Source organism: Thunnus thynnus, chromosome 5 (genome assembly GCF_963924715.1).
Source record: "Thunnus thynnus chromosome 5, fThuThy2.1, whole genome shotgun sequence".
Classification (NCBI taxonomy): Eukaryota; Metazoa; Chordata; class Actinopteri; order Scombriformes; family Scombridae; genus Thunnus; species Thunnus thynnus.
The window spans coordinates 14875414-14896471 of record NC_089521.1 but is presented as its reverse complement, the minus strand read 5'-3'; the positions used below and the strand labels follow the sequence as shown (position 1 = coordinate 14896471).

The window sequence follows — 21058 nt, the reverse complement described above, 5'->3', positions numbered from 1 at the left end:
AGTTGTATAAAATGGAAATAATCAAATAAAGTACAACTACTACGGTATACAAACACAGAGACAAACACACTTCCTAAAGCTGGAAAATCAGTTCTTGAATTGACAGTCACCATGTGACAATATTTTCATCTGGTAATGAATCAAATTAGATCTTTGGCCTTAGCAGGTGCTAACTGTCAACATAAATATAACAACATTTTACAAAATAAATTATTGCAAGAGCTAAAACCCAATAATAACGTTTCTGGAGACGATAGGAGAAGTAAATAAATGACCTCAGAAAACAAATAACAAGAGCAGAAAACATACAAACATTCTTATAAAACAGAAACAAGGAATTAATTTAACAAAAAGAAAACAATACTTTTGGTAGCGTTTGTGAAATATTGCTGTTTTCCATCTCAGTTATCACTGTAGGTTTATGTTGGAATGAAATCACCATGTGTGTCATTATGTCCAAGCAGTTGCCACTGTGGAGCAATTTAGGGATTTGGAGAGAAATTATATGATTAAAGGAAGACAATTTCACAATACAGATTTTAATTGATTGATTGATGTATTTGAATTCAGTTGAAGGATTTTCCATTATTAGCATGACTGTTGGTTCTATAGGTCTTTAGAAAATACAGAAGCCAGCTCTGTTGTTAATGGGGTCCCAGAAAAATGACAATTGATGATTGATTGATTGATTAATGTATTCTTGTGTGTGTGTGTGTGTGTGTGTGTGTGCGTGCGTGTGTGTGTGCCCAAATCTCCACGTGACAGACAGGTCATAAATGTGTAAAAGTATTATGAGACATTTAAAATCTAGTGGTGGTGTTAACTGTTACTGTATGAGACAGACAGGCTGTAAAAGTGAGGACATTTTGGCCGGTCCTCACTTCCTGACACACCTTCAAAGGGCTGTTTGAGGGTCCAGACTTGGTTTTAGGGTCAACATTAGAATTGGGTTTAGGCTCAGTTTAGGGTAAAGGTTGGGGTTTTGCATTTAGTTGTGATGGTTAAGGTTAGGGTTAGGGTTTAGGGAATGCATTATGTCAATGACTGTCCTCGCTAAGATACCTATACAAACGTGTGTGTGTGTGTCCTGCCACTGATACATCTGTGGTGTTTGCTTGTAGCAGAGACAGAGAAGATAGAGCCACAACGTGGTCAAACCCGAGAGTGACATGGAAAAAAAAATTCATCTCACATCCAACTTTTCAGTTAGCTTGTCTGCAAATTGTTAACAGTTTGTTTTTATCATTTAATTAGCTGAGAAAACCAACTTAATTGAAGATGAAGCTTGTTCCACTTCCTTTTCAACAAAGCAACAGTTTCATTGTCCTGTTCTTGTTAATATTATGTTCATGAAAAAGCTTGCCTGAAAAGCCTAAATAAACCTAGGACTAGTTCTAATTGCTGTTAAAATGCGTTTAATGACATTAAACCTTTTGGTTGTAATTTGTTGTAATTTTTTTTAGTTTGCGGAGTTTAAGCTCCAGTTGAAGTTTGTGTTTTTTCATTTGTGAAATAAAACTGAATAGGTGTTGAGCTGGCCTGAAACATGACCTAATGACAAAATCTTGTCAGTATGATTTTAGATCAGTTGAGATTTGTTTTAATCAGGATGTTTAGAGAGTCCCTACCACAGGAGTTTCCTCAACATCTGTCATCACAGAGATGTAATGAAGGCATTGTCAAACTAACACACCAGTTTGATTATTGAGTTTCAAGAAAAGGGCTTTACTCTGTGGTGCTACCCGAAGACAGCAAAAGACAAGAGTACAAATTTGAGTTTGAAATTAATTAAATCTCAGACACAGATGGCTGTGTAAACAACATTACTCAGTTTGCAGACTTAAACACTTATATACTTGGGTTGCTGCCTTTTTTAGCATATCACAGATAAATATATCAATGGTAATGTACAAAAGTACACCAAGAATCATACAAACTGTTTCTCATCAGAAGACATGTTTTTAGCCATACTGCCATGGATGTCGGCTGGTTCACCACTTTGCCAGAGCCAACTGAGCTAATGAAAGAAACCTTCAAAGACTTACCTATGATGACTTTTAAAAGGACAAGAAACAAAAAGGATAGAGATGTGGAGCATGTCAACATATCGAGGTCTCCAACATTAGGCTTAGAAGTGAATCTCTTCAAGTGTGCAGCTTGCATAAGCCAGTATATAAAAAAAGTCTTTCAACCACCCTACCAATTGGAGGAGCATCAGCATTAAGAATTGTAGTACCTGCAAAAATAACAATTTTATTTATATGATACAAAGCCCATGTGGTAAAATATGCATAGGTGAGACACCCTGTGTCATTAAAGAAATATCCTTTTGCCAGACATTTATATATTTTTATATATATTATATCTCATTGCAGGTTCTCTTTTTATTTTGTTTTATTTGGCACATGCCACTCTGCCAAGTTGGGAAAACAATTGGTCTGAAGCCACATGGCCATAAACCAAGCCCATCTATGTAAGAGTGACTCATTGGCTGTTATGTATGTATGACTGGTTGTCCTTTATGTTTTTTTGTTGTTTTTTTTACTTTTACTTTATTTAAATGTTGTTTGTAATGTGTTGTATGATGACCCTAATGAATGCCAAGTTATATGAGTGAGTGTGTTCATAATAGAGACTACAGCAGTAGTGAAAACCACAGCCAAAGTTTAGGTTTAAGTGTGGTTTGACATAGTATGGCAAAACTTTGTTCCAGATTCTGAGGAGAGGATCAATATGTCCCCTGTTTTGTGGCTTGTTACCTTTTCAGTGTCATCCAAACCTTTGACTGTTATGGGCAAAAGACAAACTGCAAACAAATCAAGCCAGGGATGTTATGTGCATTGTGCACAAAATAAACATTTGGTGACAAATAAAGCTTGAGGTTATGAAGACCTTTGAAAAAGTTTTTGTGACCTGAATCTTGGATTTGTCAATAAATACTTTAATGTTAAACTGTCATCCACCTCAGGAGATGTAATAGGACACGTGTGTTTCATCCACTTATCCTGCCCGTACAACTGATCTTGTGAAGTTGCCAAAAGGCGTCCACCTAAATAATGTAAAAAACCATTACATAATAAACCCCTGAACCTTTTAAGTGGCTATTGAAGTTAGGAAACCTTGATTGGTGGTTATTTAGCTGCAGAGGTGGAGTTTTTAAAACATCAGGTCTAGTCACATATAAATGTGGCAGCACATGACTGGTAGACTTGGGGACTGTCCAGGTCAAACTGCTGTGAAACCATGGCAAAGTATTGGAGTGCCACCTCTTTAGTGGCACTAGCACTGCTAGGGTGCTTAGTTTGGACAGAGACAGAAGCTCAGATGTCAAAGGGCTCTCCACCTCCTCAGGCACCGCAGTTTCTCCCGCCAACGGCTCCTCAATACCCACAAATGCAACAGGCCCAACCTGCCTCACCAGCAATGGCTCCTCAATATCCTCATACGCCACAGGTCTCACCTCCTTCACCACCAAAGGCTCCTCAATATCCTCAGTATGATCAAGTCTCGCAGGTCTCACCTCCTTCACCACCAAAGGCTCCTCAATATCCTCAAATGCGACAGGTCTCACCTCCTTCACCGCCAAAGGCTCCTCAATATCCTCAAATGCGACAGATCCAATCTGCCTCACCACCAAAGACTCCTCAATATCCTCAAATACCACAGGTCTCACCTCCTTCACCGCCAAAGGTTCCTCATTATCCTCAAATACCACAGGTCTCACCTCCTTCACCGCCAAAGGTTCCTCATTATCCTCAAATACAACAGGTCTCACCTCCTTCACCACCAAAGACTCCTCAATATCCTCAAATGCGACAGGTCTCACCTCCTTCACCACCAAAGGCTCCTCAATATCCTCAAATACCACAGGTCTCACCTCCTTCACCACCAAAGGCTCCTCAATATCCTCAAATACCACAGGTCTCACCTCCTTCACCGCCAAAGGTTCCTCATTATCCTCAAATACAACAGGTCTCACCTCCTTCACCACCAAAGGCTCCTCAATATCCTCAGTATGATCAAGTCTCACAGGTCTCACCTCCTTCACCACCAAAGGCTCCTCAATATCCTCAAATGCGACAGATCCAATCTGCCTCACCACCAAAGGCTCCTCAATATCCTCAAATACCACAGGTCTCACCTCCTTCACCGCCAAAGGTTCCTCATTATCCTCAAATACCACAGGTCTCACCTCCTTCACCGCCAAAGGTTCCTCATTATCCTCAAATACCACAGGTCTCACCTCCTTCACCGCCAAAGGCTCCTCATTATCCTCAAATACCACAGGTCTCACCTCCTTCACCACCAAAGGCTCCTCAATATCCTCAGTATGATCAAGTCTCACAGGTCTCACCTCCTTCACCACCAAAGGCTCCTCAATATCCTCAAATGCGACAGATCCAAACTGCCTCACCACCAAAGGCTCCTCAGTATCCTCAAATACCACAGGTCTCACCTCCTTCACCACCAAAGGTTCCTCATTATCCTCAAATACCACAGGTCTCACCTCCTTCACCGCCAAAGGTTCCTCATTATCCTCAAATACCACAGGTCTCACCTCCTTCACCACCAAAGGCTCCTCAGTATCCTCAAATACCACAGGTCTCACCTCCTTCACCACCAAAGGCTCCTAAATATCCTCAAATACCACAGGTCTCACCTCCTTCACCACCAAAGGCTCCTCAATATCCTCAAATACCACAGGTCTCACCTCCTTCACCACCAAAGGCTCCTCAATATCCTCAAATACCACAGGTCTCACCTCCTTCACCACCAAAGGCTCCTCAATATCCTCAATATCCTCAAATGCGACAGGTCTCACCTCCTTCACCACCAAAGGCTCCTCAATATCCTCAAATGCGACAGGTCTCACCTCCTTCACCACCAAAGGCTCCTCAATATCCTCAAATACCACAGGTCTCACCTCCTTCACCACCAAAGGCTCCTCAATATCCTCAAACACCACAGTTCCGTCAACCTGCTTCCTCGTCAAGGTTTCCTCAATATCCCCAAGCACCAAAGTTCCCTGGATCTCCTCGAGCATTTTCCAAGCCTCCTCAAGACCCACAGGACCCTCAAATGTATCAGCCATATCCACCGCAGCAACCGCATCAGCCACATCAGCCACATCAGCCACATCAACCCATTCAGCCAAACCCGCATTCTTTCCACAGCTGTGAGGTGGAACAGGGCCAGAGAATCCCATGTGGAGCTCCTGATATCTCTGCTGCTGCATGTGAAGCCATTAGCTGCTGCCATGATGGCCGACAGTGCTACTTTGGAAAAGCAGGTGATTTTTTTGACAAGGCTATTATTGATTTTCAAAGAGTAACAGGGTCACTTTTCTGGATGTGTTGTGTATATACTGCATTTTGTCAATGGATGACACAAATGTTTAACTTCACTAAAAATACAATTATCCTGATAGAATAATACAATGGTAAGATGCTTCTTTGGATTAAATTTGACAAATGTTAGCATGCTTACACACTAAACTAAGGTTGTCATGGTGAACATCAGCATGGTAAAATTGTCATCATGTTAACATTTAGTTCAAAGCAGAGCTGTACCTAAACTCTCAAATAGCTGCTCGTGTGGCTGTTGACTCATAGTCTTGTAACATTTTCTTTGGTCAATAACATCTAATATTTCAACTTATCAATTTCTGCTTTTATGCCACCAGTAACTGTCCAGTGCACAAAGGATGCCCAGTTCATTGTGGTAGTGGCCAGAGATGCTACTCTGCCCAACATTGACCTCGAGACAATCTCACTGTTGGGAGAAGGTCAAGGCTGTACTCATGTTGACTCTAATTCACACTTCGCCATCTACCAGTTTCCTGTTACTTCCTGTGGCTCTGTCATTATGGTAAGATCTTTATTTTCTCTACTTTTCAAACAATAAAGACAACTTTCACAGATTGTTACCCCATCTAACACATTTTCTCTTGCCTTTTGTAGGAGGAGCCTGGTGTCATAATCTATGAGAACAGGATGTCCTCCTCATATGAGGTCGGAGTTGGGCCTCTTGGAGCCATTACCAGGGACAGCTACTATGAGTAGGGGATCTTTTTTTTAGTGTTACAGTGTTCAAGTAAATGTTCTGGCCAAGCAACATAATGCCAGTTTTCTCTTTTCAGATTGCTCTTCCAGTGTAGGTACATTGGCACTTCTGTTGAAACTGTGGTTGTAGAGGTTTTGCCATTACAAGATCCTCCTCTACCAGTTGCTGCTCTGGGACCCATCAGAGTGGCGCTGAGGTTGGCTAACGGACAGTGCTTTACAAAGGGTTGTAATGAAGGTAAGTGTTTGTCAGCCTTGTAGCTTTGCATTGTTTGTAGATAATTTCATAATTTAATATTTAACTGGTATCTCTGCTCTTACAGTGGATGTGGCCTATAGCTCTTTCTATACGGAGGCAGACTATCCTGTGACCAAAGTACTGAGGGACCCAGTGTACGTAGAGGTTCAACTACTGGAGAGGACAGATCCCATGCTTGTCCTGACTCTTGGTCGCTGTTGGACAACCATAAGCCCCAACCCTCACAGTCTGCCCCAGTGGGACATTCTGATAGACGGGTAACTAAAACATCAATTGTCCTGTATGTGACAACATGCTCAAGTTTTGTCAAAGTTTACACTTCTGTCAGGTCTGCTCACTAGAAATAGTGTGAGGGGAAATTAATTCTATAAAAAACACTGACTTTCTAATTCATTTTGATTTCAGTGTCATTGCATTAACTAAATTTTCTCTTCACCCAGGTGTCCATACAGGGATGATCGCTACTTGTCCTCACTGGTTCCAGTTGATCTCTCCTCTGGCCTGGACTTCCCAAGTCACTACAGGCGTTTCCTTTTCAAAATGTTTACCTTTGTGGATCCCGGCTCACTAACACCCATGAGGGAACAGGTAATGATCAAATGATTAAAAGAAAAAACTGATAGAAAATATTTCTGTATGAATCTGACAACACTGTTTTCCTTGTTCAGGTGTACATTCACTGCAGTACAGCTGTGTGCAGCCCTGTAGCTGGAGGCTCCTGTGAGCCATCATGCTACAGAAAAAGTAGAAAAAGTAAGTGATTGATTTATGATATGCAGAATTCATTAGCAAAGTCCACTTGAATCTGACCATGTTTGTATGTTTGTTTGTAGGGAGAGATGCCAAGGCTGTGGACCAGAAGAGGGAAGAGCCAAAGGTTGTGGCCTCTGTTGGACCTGTGATCATAGGCGCCCCTGAGGAAGAGTAAACAGTGCAGAGTTTCAAGATCAAGAATTTAGCTGAGAAATTTGGCTATGATGTGCTTTAAATCTCATCTTACGAAACTTACCGGTTTACCAGATCATAATCAAATGCAATACAATTATCCTTAATAGATAATATTTAAAACTTACAATATGCAGTTTCTGTTGACACTGTGTCAGCAAGGTGTTAATTCAACTGGTTATATAAGTGTTTATATTGTTTTGTCAACCCACAGTACCTTAATGGTAATTCAGGGTAATTCCAAGTTGCAAAGTTGAAAATACTGCTTAAGGGTCAATAACCAATTTTCAAAACTCACAAGAGATAAAATAGAAGGACTGAAACTGTAATTGCATATTTCTATTATTTTTGTGGACTCAGTGACATTCTAATAAATGTGACATTTGGCATTTGGCATTTGAACAGACCTTTACTTGAAATTACTTTTGTAAAATAATACAATATGTGAATAAGATTTTAACTGTCTTACTGACTATTAACTGATTTAACTGTCTTGACATGGTATGAGAATTAAGCCTTTAAAATGGAAAAGACAAGCAATTAAAATGATTGTAGTGGTGGAAGACCATTTATATACAGTAAGTTAAAGTAATACAGTGGTACCACAATGTGTATAAATATCCTTACACTTAAATACAATTACAAGTTGCAATTGCAACAAGTCTGCATTTGAAATTTTACATTTGCTAGTGAAGACAAGTAATGGCAAAATATAGTTAAAAAATAAAAGTACCCTTCTTATAAAAAAGACCTCCTTTGTGTGTTTTAATTATCAAGACAGTAATGTGAAAACTTTTAAGCTGGTTTTAGTGTAGCTAATTTTAATATTGTTGACTTGTTTAATCTGCAATAATACATCATATTAATGAATCATATTTTATGTATGTACATTTTTCATATTTAGTAGTGACTACAGCTGTTGGGTATTAAAAGTGCAATATTTGCGTCTAAAGTTTAGAGGTGTACTGCAAAGTAACGCTAAATTGAAATCGTCAGGTAAAGCATTTGAGCCAATGTACTTGTGTCATTTTCTGATCTTGTGTAGGGTGGTGAAGGAACAATCTTGTTATATCTATCATTATTCACTTTCTGTGGAGAGGCTCCAGGATTTGTTTCAACATGATCACCACCATATTTCTGTCTGTGTTGTTCAGCCTAAGGAGAAAACTACTTTAAAGAATACCAATACCAAGTATCATTGCACACCTATAATAATGGACAGTTCAGAAAAAGAGATCTTTTTTATACCATGCATTCTTCTTCTTTGTCAAATCATGGTGCCTATATTACCTACAATGCAGCTTGACTCAAGTGTAGAGGCTAATGTAATGTTGTAATGTTGAGTTGCTAGCATTTAGCAGAGATGAAGAGTGGGCAACAGAGGTCTGGTAAACTCACTTCTTTCTAACTCCACATCCCCTGATTTTTTTCATGTCCAACTTGTAGTCTTCAGCCCCAACCGACACTGCCTCAAGTGACATCACTTGAGGCGATTTATCAGACTTCATGCAGCTACCTTTATACAACTTTTTTCACATGTGCAGTAGTACTCCCCAAGATCCTGTAAACACACTTTCATGTGTAAAATTATTGGAATTCCTCTTTAAAGTCACATGTTCAAATGGAGCTCTGCAACTATGTAGAAAAAAACATGTAAATTACAGTGTTAGAGTGGATTTTCTTCTTTAATAACATTTGATTTGCTGTAAAGAATGCCTTTTTCAGAATGCATGAAGTCCCAAAACAATCCCAGAAAAATGAGAGGTGGGTCAGTAACAATATGCTTTCATCCACTAAATGTTATCCTATTGATTATTTTAATCAGCAGTTTAAAGGATGTACATGAACACATTTTAAAGACAATGTCAGAATTTTATGTTTGATTGGTTTGAGGTTTACTGCAGGTTCAGGCATAAGTGTAAAGAAACAAGCATTTTTATCTTCATAACGGAGAAGATTTTTGTACACTTGTTTGAGTACATTCAGTTCATACTGTGATTTTTTGGCAGATTTTTGATTTGATTCAACTGCTTTTCAAAAGGCAAGAGCCAAAGAGCAGCTATTCTGCTGTCTGCAGTCAACCTCTTTTCCCACAGTAGGCATCCTAGTAAAAATTTGTTTTGAATACAAGTACTATTTCTTCTGGCTTGGTAATGTGATTTACTGGCACATTATTGGCACTCATACTGACCCTGTCAGACAGTTGTGGTTGGATTTCATCAATCCACATTACTGTTTCTTATCATTTCCATTAGAAAATTGTAACTATGAAATTTAATACACTTTAGCAACATCTGGACATATATAATTCCATACTGATTAAGATTTTTCTCCTACACGGAAGGCATGAGGCTATAATTACATGTCACTAATTATGTGGAGATGTTCTTCCTGAGAGTTAAATCAGAAGATTGATACCACTTCATTATCTTTTGCTATATATGTATGGCAGGTTTTGAGTGCCAAAAAAAGGGCCTAACTAAATCAATGAATATATAATTATATAATAAAATGGTTAAATAAATGAATACACAAATAAATATATAATTTAATGCTTAATTGTCACCATGTTAGATTTATTTTTGTATTTATTTATTCATTTATATATATATATTTATACATTAGTATATTTATTTATTCATTTGTATATTAATTTATTTATCAAAAGTCAGGGGTGGACTCTGCTCTGTGATTGGTGATTGAATTTGAATCTACTGCTTTTGCCTAATTCATGATGGCAGCACACGATGCAGATCTTTATTAAATCTTAATGAAATCTTGTGTGTTACAATGGTAGATATGTTGGCTGTAGCTGAACAGATGGAGGCAAATGCCAATTTCTGTGCTTTTTTTAGATCAGATTGAGGGCTACGCTGAATGAATTGGAATGATATTGGCCCTGACTGACACAAAAATTGATGAAGCTGTATTCCCGGTCCTCACAGAGACAATACAGCAACTGAAGCTGTAGGGTGACCAATCAGAGGCTTTAACCCGCCCCCTGCCTTTAGATGGATGAAGTTGACACATTTATTTGTTAAGCAGCAGCAAGTTACACTATGGATAAATAAAGGTATGAATAAATAAAAAAAATTATAAATAGATAAATAAATGTAAATAAATGTATCATGTGTAAATATATAAATATACAAATGAATAAATAAATACACCAATACATTTAACATTTATATATTTAATGTCTCATTTAATTTGTGATTTATTTATTTATGGTGACAATTAAGCATTAATTATACAATTATTTATGTGTATATTTATGTGTATATATATTTGTGTGTGTGTGTGTATATATATATATATATATATATATATATATATACATATAGTTTCGGCCCTTAAAACTCTCCATATCTATGTAGCTGGAGCCAGCAGCCAATTAGCTTAGCTTAACAGAAAGACTGGAAACAGTGGATCACAGCCAGTCTGATTCTGTCAAAAGGTTATAAAATTCACCTACCAGCACCTCTAAAGCTCACTGTACATGTTGCTCTAATCCGTACAACAGCTGAAGTGTGAATATGACAATTTGTAGCCTTTTTGGGAGGGTTATATGCCAAACTATTTTTAGTTAGGACCAGTAGCTTCCTAGTTTCTTCACTAGCAACCAGCTCCCACCAGCCGGTTTGTTAGGCTAATGTTTAGCTAAGTTAACCCAATATGTCCAACAATTTCTTCAGAAAACGTTGATGTATGAAGATCTCCACTGAAGAGGTGATGTGTAAATACACTCTCATACTTTTCACATAAAACAAAGATCTCAATCAATATGGGAATATGTATGTCTTACTTCTTCTTGATGCAACGTATTGCATTGTCACACTCACTTAAGTTATGTAAAGAATAATTAAATTTGACCAAACAGAAATATATTCTGTACTTTTTTTTTGTAATTAAATTTTTATTAACTTTTTCAACTATTCATGCATAATAACACACAGGACCAGTTACTACAGTACATCAATGAAAAATAAGCAACAGAACAAACAGAAGAATAAAAACAAAATACATCGGCAAACAGAATTAGCGACAGGTATAGTAAAAAACAAACAAATAGTAGACTATGGAGACAGGTGAAAAATAAAAAAATAAGATTGCACCATGTATCAATATGTGGGGTAGCATATTTCCCTTAAAAACAAAACAAACTGTAGGAATATTTACTTCATGTTAGGTTCTTTCCTTTATATATATCAGAAACTTAGACCAAATTTCACAAAACTTTCCTTGGTAATTATTAGTCCTTGTGATTAAAGCTTCTAAAGAGGAAACGTCTGTCATCAATTTTAACCACTCAGCAAGACCTGGTTTTGTCTGGCTCTTCCAATGGCAGAGAACGATCCTTGAAGCGGCGTTGGTAGGACAGACCAGTTGACTAATAAGCACTGCTGAGGGATTTCTGGCAGTGGCCTATGCAACCACTCACCAATACTTTACTTTACTTTATTTGTTTCAAAGAAGGAGAAACAAAAGAAAATAAATGAGGAGAAGCACCTGTTTCATTTTTACACTCCCAACAATAATGGTCATTTATGAGTCCCATTTTTTAAAGTTAAACTGGTGTATAATAATACCTATTGTAATGTGTAAATTTGTCTACTGTGTCTCTAACTGACCACCCAACATCTGTCACCATATTTTTACATTTATCCTCTTCTATGTTCTAAGATCTCTTTCCCATATTTTCCTTAAATTTTCACAGTTCCTGTGCAGAGTGTTTGCCATCATCTTATAAAAGACTGAAGCTGATTGTACACTCCTAGGCAAATTAAAATAGGATAATAGGTTGTTCTCCTTTTCATCTAATATAACTCCTGATTTGGATATACCTCCAAAGCTCCCTCTTGTCTGCTATGCCAAAATCATCTTTAAGCTCTTGAAAGGACTTAAAAATGCCTGCTCTATACAAATCAATAACTTTTTGAGTGTTCTTACCCACCCATGATTCCCACAGAACAGTTTTTTCCCTATTTGGATTAATGGGTTGTTTCCAAATTGACGAATATCCTTTCTTATATTGAGAGATATATAACAACTTATGAGCTTTTATTCATGTCTTTCTGGAATGCTCCATTAGTGGGTTGTTAGGGTTAGCTCTGGTCCACTGCAAGGTCAATTTTAAAATTCACCTCAAATGCATTAATTCAAAAAATTCACTTCAAACATCATTACCCCAAGCAATTGTAAAACTGGCAGTTATCATAAACAGAAAATACCTTTACTTAGCCAAAATCACTATATAATACCATACAGTCATGTTCAGATCGAAAGGTTTTCCAAGACTTGCAGATATATTTAAGCTTCATGTGTTTCTTTTGCACTGGATTTAGAGCTGTCTGTACAGGAAAGTGCAACATGGCTGTGTTAAGTAATGGTGGTATGAGTGAATATGTTCATAATAGGCACCGCAGCAGCAAGGGTAAAATGACTAACCTAGTTTGGGGTGAAGTGCAGGCCGTCAAATTAACAAAGTTTGGTAAATGTTACAGATTCAGAGAAAAGATCAATATGTCTGCCATTGTGCACTAGCAAAATAAATATTTGGTGACAAATTGGGTTCACAAAGACCTTTGAAAAGGTTATTGTAACCCAAATGTTGGATTTCTGAGTAAATACTTTAATGTCAAACTGTCGTTCACCCCATCACCTGATGTGATAGGCCAAATGCGTCTCATCCCCTTCTGCCACTTATACAATTGGTCTTGTAAAGTTGCCCAAAGGCTTCTCAAATCATTACATAATTAACCCCTGAGATTTTTAAGTAGCTATTGAAGTTAGGAAGCCGTGATTGGTGGTTATTTAGCTGCAGAGGCAGGGTTTTTAAAACATCAAGTCTAGTCACATATAAATGTGGCAGCACACAACTGGTACACTTGGGGACTGTCCAGGTCAAACTGCTGTGAAACCATGGCAAAGCATTGGAGTGCCACCTCTTTAGTGGCGCTAGCACTGCTAGGGTGCTTAGTTTGGACAGAGACAGAAGCTCAGATGTCAAAGGGCTCTCCACCTCCTCAGGCACCAAAGATTCTTCCACGCCCTCAGCCGCCACAAGTCCTTCCACCACCCACGGATCCTCAATATCCTCAGCCGCCACAAGTCCGTCCACCGCCCAAGGATCCTCAGTATCCTCAGCCACCACAAGTCCTTCCACCGCCCAGGTATCCTCAATATCCTCAGCCACCACAAGTCCGTCCACCGCCCAAGGATCCTCAATATCCTCAGCCACCACAAGTCCGTCCACCGCCCAAGGATCCTCAATATCCTCAGCCTCCACAAGTCCGTCCACCACCCACGTATCCTCAACATCCTCAGCCTCCACAAGTCCGTCCACCGCCCACGTATCCTCAACATCCTCAGCCACCACAAGTCCTTCCACCGCCCAAGGATCCTCAATATCCTCAGCCTCCACAAGTCCGTCCACCGCCCACGTATCCTCAACATCCTCAGCCTCCACAAGTCCGTCCACCGCCCACGTATCCTCAACATCCTCAGCCACCACAAGTCCGTCCACCGCCCAAGGATCCTCAATATCCTCAGCCTCCACAAGTCCGTCCACCGCCCACGTATCCTCAACATCCTCAGCCACCACAAGTCCTTCCACCGCCCAGGTATCCTCAACATCCTCAGCCACCACAAGTCCTTCCACCGCCCAGGTATCCTCAACATCCTCAGCCACCACAAGTCCGTCCACCGCCCACGTATCCTCAACATCCTCAGCCACCACAAGTCCGTCCACCGCCCAAGGATCCTAAACATCCTCAGGTATTCCATGATCAGGTGCAGCAGGTCCCTCAACGGCAGCACCCTGGAGTGCCACAGACACCAAAGGAGAGTGAGCCTGTCCAGAGTTGTGAGGTGGCTGCAAGTGTGAGAATACCGTGCGGACATCCTGATATCTCTGCAGCTGGATGTGAAGCCATAAACTGCTGCTTTGATGGCCGACAGTGCTACTTTGGAAAAGCAGGTAAGTTTTTGAAAAGGCTGTAATTCTCTTAAAAAAAATTATTCTCTGAATTATTATCTAATTATTTTTCTAGTTGCCTTGTCTAGTTGATGACATGTTGTATTTTAAAACTGATTGGAGTTTTGTCAATAAACCAAAACAAATAATCTTATAAAGATGTGTTCTACATCTTTGTATTTCTTATGTTTCGTCAATAACATCTAATCTTTCAACCTATCAATTTGTGTTTTTGTGCCACCAGTAACTGTCCAGTGCACAAAGGATGCCCAGTTCATTGTGGTAGTGGCCAGAGATGCTACTCTGCCCAACATTGACCTTGAGTCAATCTCACTGGCGGGAGAAGGTCAAGGCTGTACTCATGTTGACTCTAATTCACACTTCGCCATCTACCAGTTTCCTGTTACTGGCTGTGGCTCTGTTGTTATGGTAAGACCTGTATTTTCTCTATTTTTCATAAAACAAAACAAATAAATAGAGTCTATGCAGAATTTCACCCCACAGTGCCGATTTTTTTCTTGCCTTTTGTAGGAGGAGCCTGGTGTCATAATCTATGAGAACAGGATGTCCTGCTCATATGAGGTCGGAGTTGGGCCTCTTGGAGCCATTACCAGGGACAGCCACTTTGAGTAGGGGATCTTTTTTTTAGTGTTACAGTGTTCAAGTAAATGTTCTGGCCAAGCAACATAATGCCAGTTTTCTCTTTTCAGAGTGCTCTTCCAGTGTAGGTACATTGGCACTTCTGTTGAAACTGTGGTTGTAGATGTTGCGCCATTACAAGATCCTCCTCTACCAGCTGTTGGTCTGGGACCCATCAGAGTAGCGCTGAGGTTGGCTAACGGACAGTGCTATACAAAGGGTTGTAATGAAGGTAAGTGTTTGTCAGCCTTGTAGCTTTGTATTGTTTGTAGATCATTTCATAATATAATATTAACTGGTATCTCTGCTCTTACAGTGGATGTGGTCTATAGCTCTTTCTATACGGAGGCAGACTATCCTGTGACCAAAGTACTGAGGGACCCAGTGTACGTGGAGGTTCAACTCCTGGAGAAGACAGATCCCATGCTTGTCCTGACTCTTGGTCGCTGTTGGACAACCATAAGCCCCAACCCTCACAGTCTGCCCCAGTGGGACATTCTGATAGACGGGTAACTAAAACATCAATTGTCCTGTATGTGACAACATGCTCAAGTTTTGTCAAAGTTTATACTTCTATCAGGTCTGCTCACTATTACTGATTATTTTAGTTTTGAGGCTGATACTAATTTAAGAGAGTTTTACATAAATATCTGCCAGTGATGTTTTTTTAAACAAACATGTAACAAACATTTTGGTAAGAATTCCTTAAGTTTGGTTATTAAAGAATTGTGACCAAGATAACATCTTAGCAGGCCATTGTACAGATAAAAATTGTTCTCCAGTGGAGAAAACTAAACTAAACTAATCTGAAACTATGTAATTGTCATTGCCTTGACCTAATTTGCTCTTCACCCAGGTGTCCATACAGGGATGATCGCTACTTGTCCTCACTGGTTCCAGTTGATGCCTCCTCTGGCCTGGACTTCCCAAGTCACTACAGGCGTTTCCTTTTCAAAATGTTTACCTTTGTGGATCCCGGCTCACTAACACCCATGAGGGAACAGGTAATGATCAAATGATTAAAAGAAAAAGTTGCTGCAAAATATTTCTGTATGAATCTGACAACACTGTTTTCCTTGTTCAGGTGTACATCCACTGCAGTACAGCTGTGTGCAGCCCTGTACCTGGAGGCTCCTGTGAGCCATCATGCTTCAGAAAAAGTAGAAAAAGTAAGTGATTGATTTATAATCTGCAGAATTCATTAGCAAAGTCCACTTGAATCTGACCATGTTTGTATGTTTGTTTGTAGGGAGAGATGCCAAGGCTGTGGACCAGAAGAGGGAAGAGCCAAAGGTTGTGGCCTCTGTTGGACCTGTGATCATAGGCGCCCCTGAGGAAGAGTAAACAGTGCAGAGTTTCAAGATCAAGGATTTGGCTTAGAATGCAAAAGATCTGAAACATGCTTTAACATGATTTAGTTACTAGTATTGTGGAATGAATCCCCAAATTATTGTAGTAAAAACGGTATTAAAAATGGCTTTGATGTGCTGTAAATGCCTTCTGATTATTTATGTGCATATTATACTTAATACTGAACTTTATACTCAACTGTCATTTAACATGACTCCTAAATTAATTTAAAAAAACCTGTTCTTTAAATGTTTACTGTACATAGTATATAGTAGCTATTCCATTTGATCCTATTGTCTTGATGAGATCTCAGAATTAGACATTAGAAATGTTCAACTGATCTCATAAAATTCATATCTTACCAGTACTGAATCTGTGATCTCCTTTCTTGTCCATAATGTACCATTTAGCGTTTTACGCAAAATCCAAACATTTTTCAAGTGACTCCTCATCTTGTCTAGGGTTGTAAGAAGGGAACATTCTTATTTTTTGTTAAATGTATTTTACATGGTATTTTACTCAAATTTTGCAGTTGCAATTGTATTTAGGATTCTCACCCATTAAAATAAATACAATACACTGAATACAGCATTACAGAGATGTTTGTGTACATCTTTATTTAACTTAAAAGTTAACTGGAACTTGTTGGGTTTGGAAAACAGCTTGTCCCTGACTGATTTCATCTGAAGTTTTTTTTTTTTTAAATAACCAAGATACAAACAGTGCTGAAATGAGTTATACTGAAATGTCCCTTTAAGTCTGGGTGAAAAGAAAAGGAAAGAGGAATTATCACATCTAACACTCTTAACAAAAAAAGGACATTTTGATGGAAAAACTAAAGATGCTTCAAACAATAAAAGATGATACTACACAAAATAAATTAATCTACAAATACGTCAGCTTTGAAGAGGCAGATTGGGTTCTGAAATTAAACCTCTGTAGAAATTTCTGAATATTAACTGACAAACTGAATCATTTGAATGAGAAACTGTTTTAGTCCCACAGTATTTATATTGAATCTTTTCATGATGGAACACAAAACATACACAACCTTCAGCATTTGTTTTATTTAAACAAGTATTGAATACAACATAGTCATGTTTCAATAAATTCTCACTGTTCAGCAAACTTCCAAACATTCTGCAACACTGATAAAAATAACAGCTTTGAAACCTTAGTTCTGCATGACACAAGGCTTGCATTTTACAGTTAAAAAGGTATTGAAATAGTAAACACGGTGACCATATAGGCCATAATAGAGGAGCGTTTGGGAAATGTCATGGTTCAGAACTAAGTGTCCTTTTACGGGTCAAGCTTTGGTGCAGTGGAAGACATTTATTTTACATTTATGAAACTTCTGTGTCCAAATGTGACTCATTTATTTTTGAAGGAGACATATTAAATATATTGATTTGAGAGCGGCAACATGTCAAAGTAAGTATAGCGGAGCCAAAAGAAGTGTAACATATAAAATGTGATTCAACAAACTTAGACTCAACTAGTTCAGTCATTGCTGTAATTCTGACTGGAAATAAAGTTCATCGCAATCAAAATACTCCGACTCTTGTTGTAATAAATCAGATTCTGTATCAAAAGAAGGAGTTGTTTCTTACTGAGCTGAGGACATAACCAGAGGAAAATCCAAATTGTCACAACCATATTAAACTGGACCGCACTTTTCACATCTTCAGACTTATTTGTTCATTTGTGAATCCTGAACAATTTACTGAACAGGAAGGTGTTTTAAGAATGCTGTGCACATTTCCAGATCCGTTTAAAAGTGTTTGCCAGTGGACAGTGAAACATTTCCAATTCCCAATAAACACCTCATTGTCAGTTATAGATCATAATCAATCATTGATTGTCTTGCAAGTGACATTTTAGTGCATTAACGCTTACTTTGCTAAGCTGTTCTCCTCTGGTGCTAAAGCTAACTAATCTGTCAAATACAGTGAAAAAAAGTGTTGTGGTTTATTATAAATAATGAAACATGGACATTTTATTTCAGGCACTGGTGATCATAGTTTTCCTTTCACAACAGAGCAGGAGAGTCTTTGTAAGTTCTTGCTTTGTAGGTCCTTACCACATAATTGAATGAATGTGGGGTTTACAAAATATATATATATATGTATATATATATAGATATACATATATATATATATATAAAACAAACTTAAGAAAAAAAGAAATCAAAAACAAAGCGCAGACCCCTCACCAAAACATGTACACTGAACTTTTGAGTCTTCTGTTGCTCTTTTCCTGCTCAGCCGCTGTTGATTGTAAAACAACCTCAGCTGTGTGCGTTCACTCTCCTCTTCCCGTCAGTCAGACTTGTCCTTCTTTTTGCCTCCTCCTATGGGAACTTTGCTGACCACTGCAGAACCGACAGCGGTCACTCCTCCAGCTACAGCACATACTCCTCCTTTAACCAGCCCCACTCCCATTGCGGGCACCGCAGCTACAGAAGTGACAGCGGTCTTGGTGAGGTCCAGACTCTTTCCTCCTATCCAGGTCACACCGCCCACCGTCGCTCCTAAAGCCCCCTTGGTGGCGCCGTACAATCCCCCCGCCAGCCTGCCAAACATGCCTGGCTGTGTCTGTGGGTGGTCCTTGAGGGTGTCTGATTAAAAAACAACAAAAGGACATACTGAACATACTGCATCTTCACAGGCCTCGTCTTGATATTCAGGGCATACAATGATACCTGACCCATAATAAGGATTTTATCATATGACACATGAATTCTGCAATAGGAATTTAACTTAATCAAGACACTAATAGCTGTAAAAATTAAAGTTTCAATCTGTGCAAATGTAGTACAACAGACAATAACAGCCACACACTGCAAAAATAGCTGATCATCAAGTTAACTTCATAAGCCATATTTCCAGATAATGTGTCATACATCTTAATTATGCACAGACAACTGTGCTAAGACGTGATCTAAAACCTTTGGACCTTTGCAACTACACTTACCTGTAGTACCTGGCTCATCTTGGAGGTATGCAGGCATGTCCTCAGGCACCTGCTCCGCCTGACTCATCTCTGTGGGAAAACAAATGAGGTAATCACCAAAAGAGCCAGTGACACATAATATATTCAGACATAAAGTGTAACAAACAGTGACGAAAGCTACTCAGTCTGACACTGATGATGCGGCTCAAAATGGTTTTCATTCTGGCATCCTTAAACCCTTAAGACCCATGCCTGTGCTTGTTGTTGCATATTTTCCTGTGCATTTACCTGTACTGTGTGTAATGCAAAACAGCAGAAACAACTCCAAGATTTTTCTGTTTTTATGCCTTAAAATTCACATATTGGAGTATTCATGAAGATGAAGATACAGTGTCATCTTGTTTTGCCTGGTACATATTTAGCTTCAAATGTGTGCTAACCCAGTTTACCCTGTAATTGTGACATGTAGGTACATATATGTTATTAAAAGCAGTTGTTCCAAATAGCATGACATGCTTTATGTGCGACAGTCTGCAGTCAGAAGCCTTAACTGAATGTCAGAAGTTAGGAATGGGACTGGAATAGGCAGAGCAGTATACAAAGTAAATAAAGGAGCTTGCTTTGGGCGTGCTGCTGATCCTCAAACAAGGCAGACCTGTTCACGGTCTGTCACAGAGCTGTACAACAGGATGAAAACAGATGGCTAGGACACAAGTTCTATAATCAATCATAAAACGTTATAATGGTGAGGTAGCCTTTCCCTTATGTAAGTTAATTTAATAAAGAGCAACAGTGACCTCCGATGCAGAATTTATCTCAATAAACTGTCCCCCACATTATTGAAAAGTCATCCTGAATGTGTCTGGTTCACGTCGTTTGCTCATCGCGTTTATTAAGGTTAAATTTAAGCTTAAGGAGCTCCTATTACTTTATCGCAAACATTTAACAGCTGTGTGGACAAAAGCCCGGTGAGTAAACAACATTATCACCTTGAGTATCCCGGGATAACAGGAACAAGTATTTGCAGCTTTAATGGCCCACTGCGCCTGCGTCAACTGTACATTTAATGTTAACTTATGCTAACGTTGACCCCAAACACAGTTAGCGTTAAAACTCGACAACCGCGGATGCTTACTTAAAAAATAGCAGCATTTCTGTACAATTTAATTTAATCAAGAGGGTTTCTGTGTGACTTCTGAAGCCAAACAACGTTTATTCGTCGTGTTTATCACAGCTAATGTGGTTGTTTCGCATCCAGTCTCAACGTATCGTTAGCTGAGGCACCTAAACAGACACGTCACTCCCGAAATACCAAACATCACTTTAACGGTTCGTCTTTTTCACAAATAAATCAATCTGGCGTTACATTTATCGGTATTTTCGTCAGCCTATCTGTCCCGCTGATTAATAACGGTCGATGGAGTTTGCTTAAAAGCCTGTTTGAAAGATAAAATGGCTCAGCTTTTTCTCCGTCTGCAGAAGTTCTTCATCAAACTGAACCCCAACTAGTTAGAAGGTGATTTGGCAACTTACCTCGTTTTGTAACGTTAGCAAGTCAATCCAATGTACACAATACGCTGCCTGAAGGACTTAAATACCAACTGCCCTAAATAATTTCCAGCTTCCACGGCCTGTAATGAAGTATCTGCTGGTGGTGTTGTCTGCTTGTTTTTTTGGAGGAGGACCTCAGTCTCCACCCATAAAAACACAGAGGTACACTGTCCGCAGACTGGAGCTCCAGCTGCTGGCTGCGTTTACTGAAGCACATGCATTCATCCTGCTGCAGAGAGAAGTAGTTATTAATGTCTGACTGCTCTCATTGTTGTTTAATACTGTAGTTCACTCTTTTTTTTTTTTACACTTCCATTGTGT

General features: G+C 39.1%; 3 protein-coding genes across 3 annotated transcripts; 2 read left to right on the top strand and 1 right to left on the bottom strand.

The window, feature by feature from the left end:
- The first annotated feature begins 3243 nt into the window (after positions 1-3243).
- Positions 3244-7285, top strand: LOC137183817 (zona pellucida sperm-binding protein 4-like). Its single transcript, XM_067591107.1, has 10 exons — positions 3244-3375; positions 4432-4815; positions 5053-5290; positions 5684-5868; positions 5961-6058; positions 6140-6300; positions 6386-6578; positions 6762-6909; positions 6990-7074; positions 7155-7285. Exons 1-10 carry the CDS (start codon positions 3244-3246, stop codon positions 7247-7249), a joined length of 1719 nt encoding a protein of 572 aa, XP_067447208.1. The 3' UTR covers positions 7250-7285.
- A 5824-nt stretch (positions 7286-13109) lies between these two features.
- LOC137182872 (zona pellucida sperm-binding protein 4-like) lies at positions 13110-16945 on the top strand. The gene is made up of 8 exons (XM_067589430.1): positions 13110-14245; positions 14487-14671; positions 14774-14871; positions 14953-15113; positions 15198-15390; positions 15738-15885; positions 15966-16050; positions 16131-16945. The coding sequence occupies exons 1-8, from the start codon at positions 13189-13191 to the stop codon at positions 16223-16225; spliced, it is 2022 nt and encodes a 673-aa protein (XP_067445531.1). The 5' UTR covers positions 13110-13188; the 3' UTR covers positions 16226-16945.
- A 333-nt stretch (positions 16946-17278) lies between these two features.
- Positions 17279-20928, bottom strand: tmem263 (transmembrane protein 263). Its single transcript, XM_067589435.1, has 3 exons — positions 20720-20928; positions 19208-19276; positions 17279-18851 (listed from the first exon to the last, which is right to left on the bottom strand). Exons 2-3 carry the CDS (start codon positions 19272-19274, stop codon positions 18553-18555), a joined length of 366 nt encoding a protein of 121 aa, XP_067445536.1. The 5' UTR covers positions 19275-19276; positions 20720-20928; the 3' UTR covers positions 17279-18552.
- Between the last annotated feature and the right edge of the window lie 130 nt (positions 20929-21058).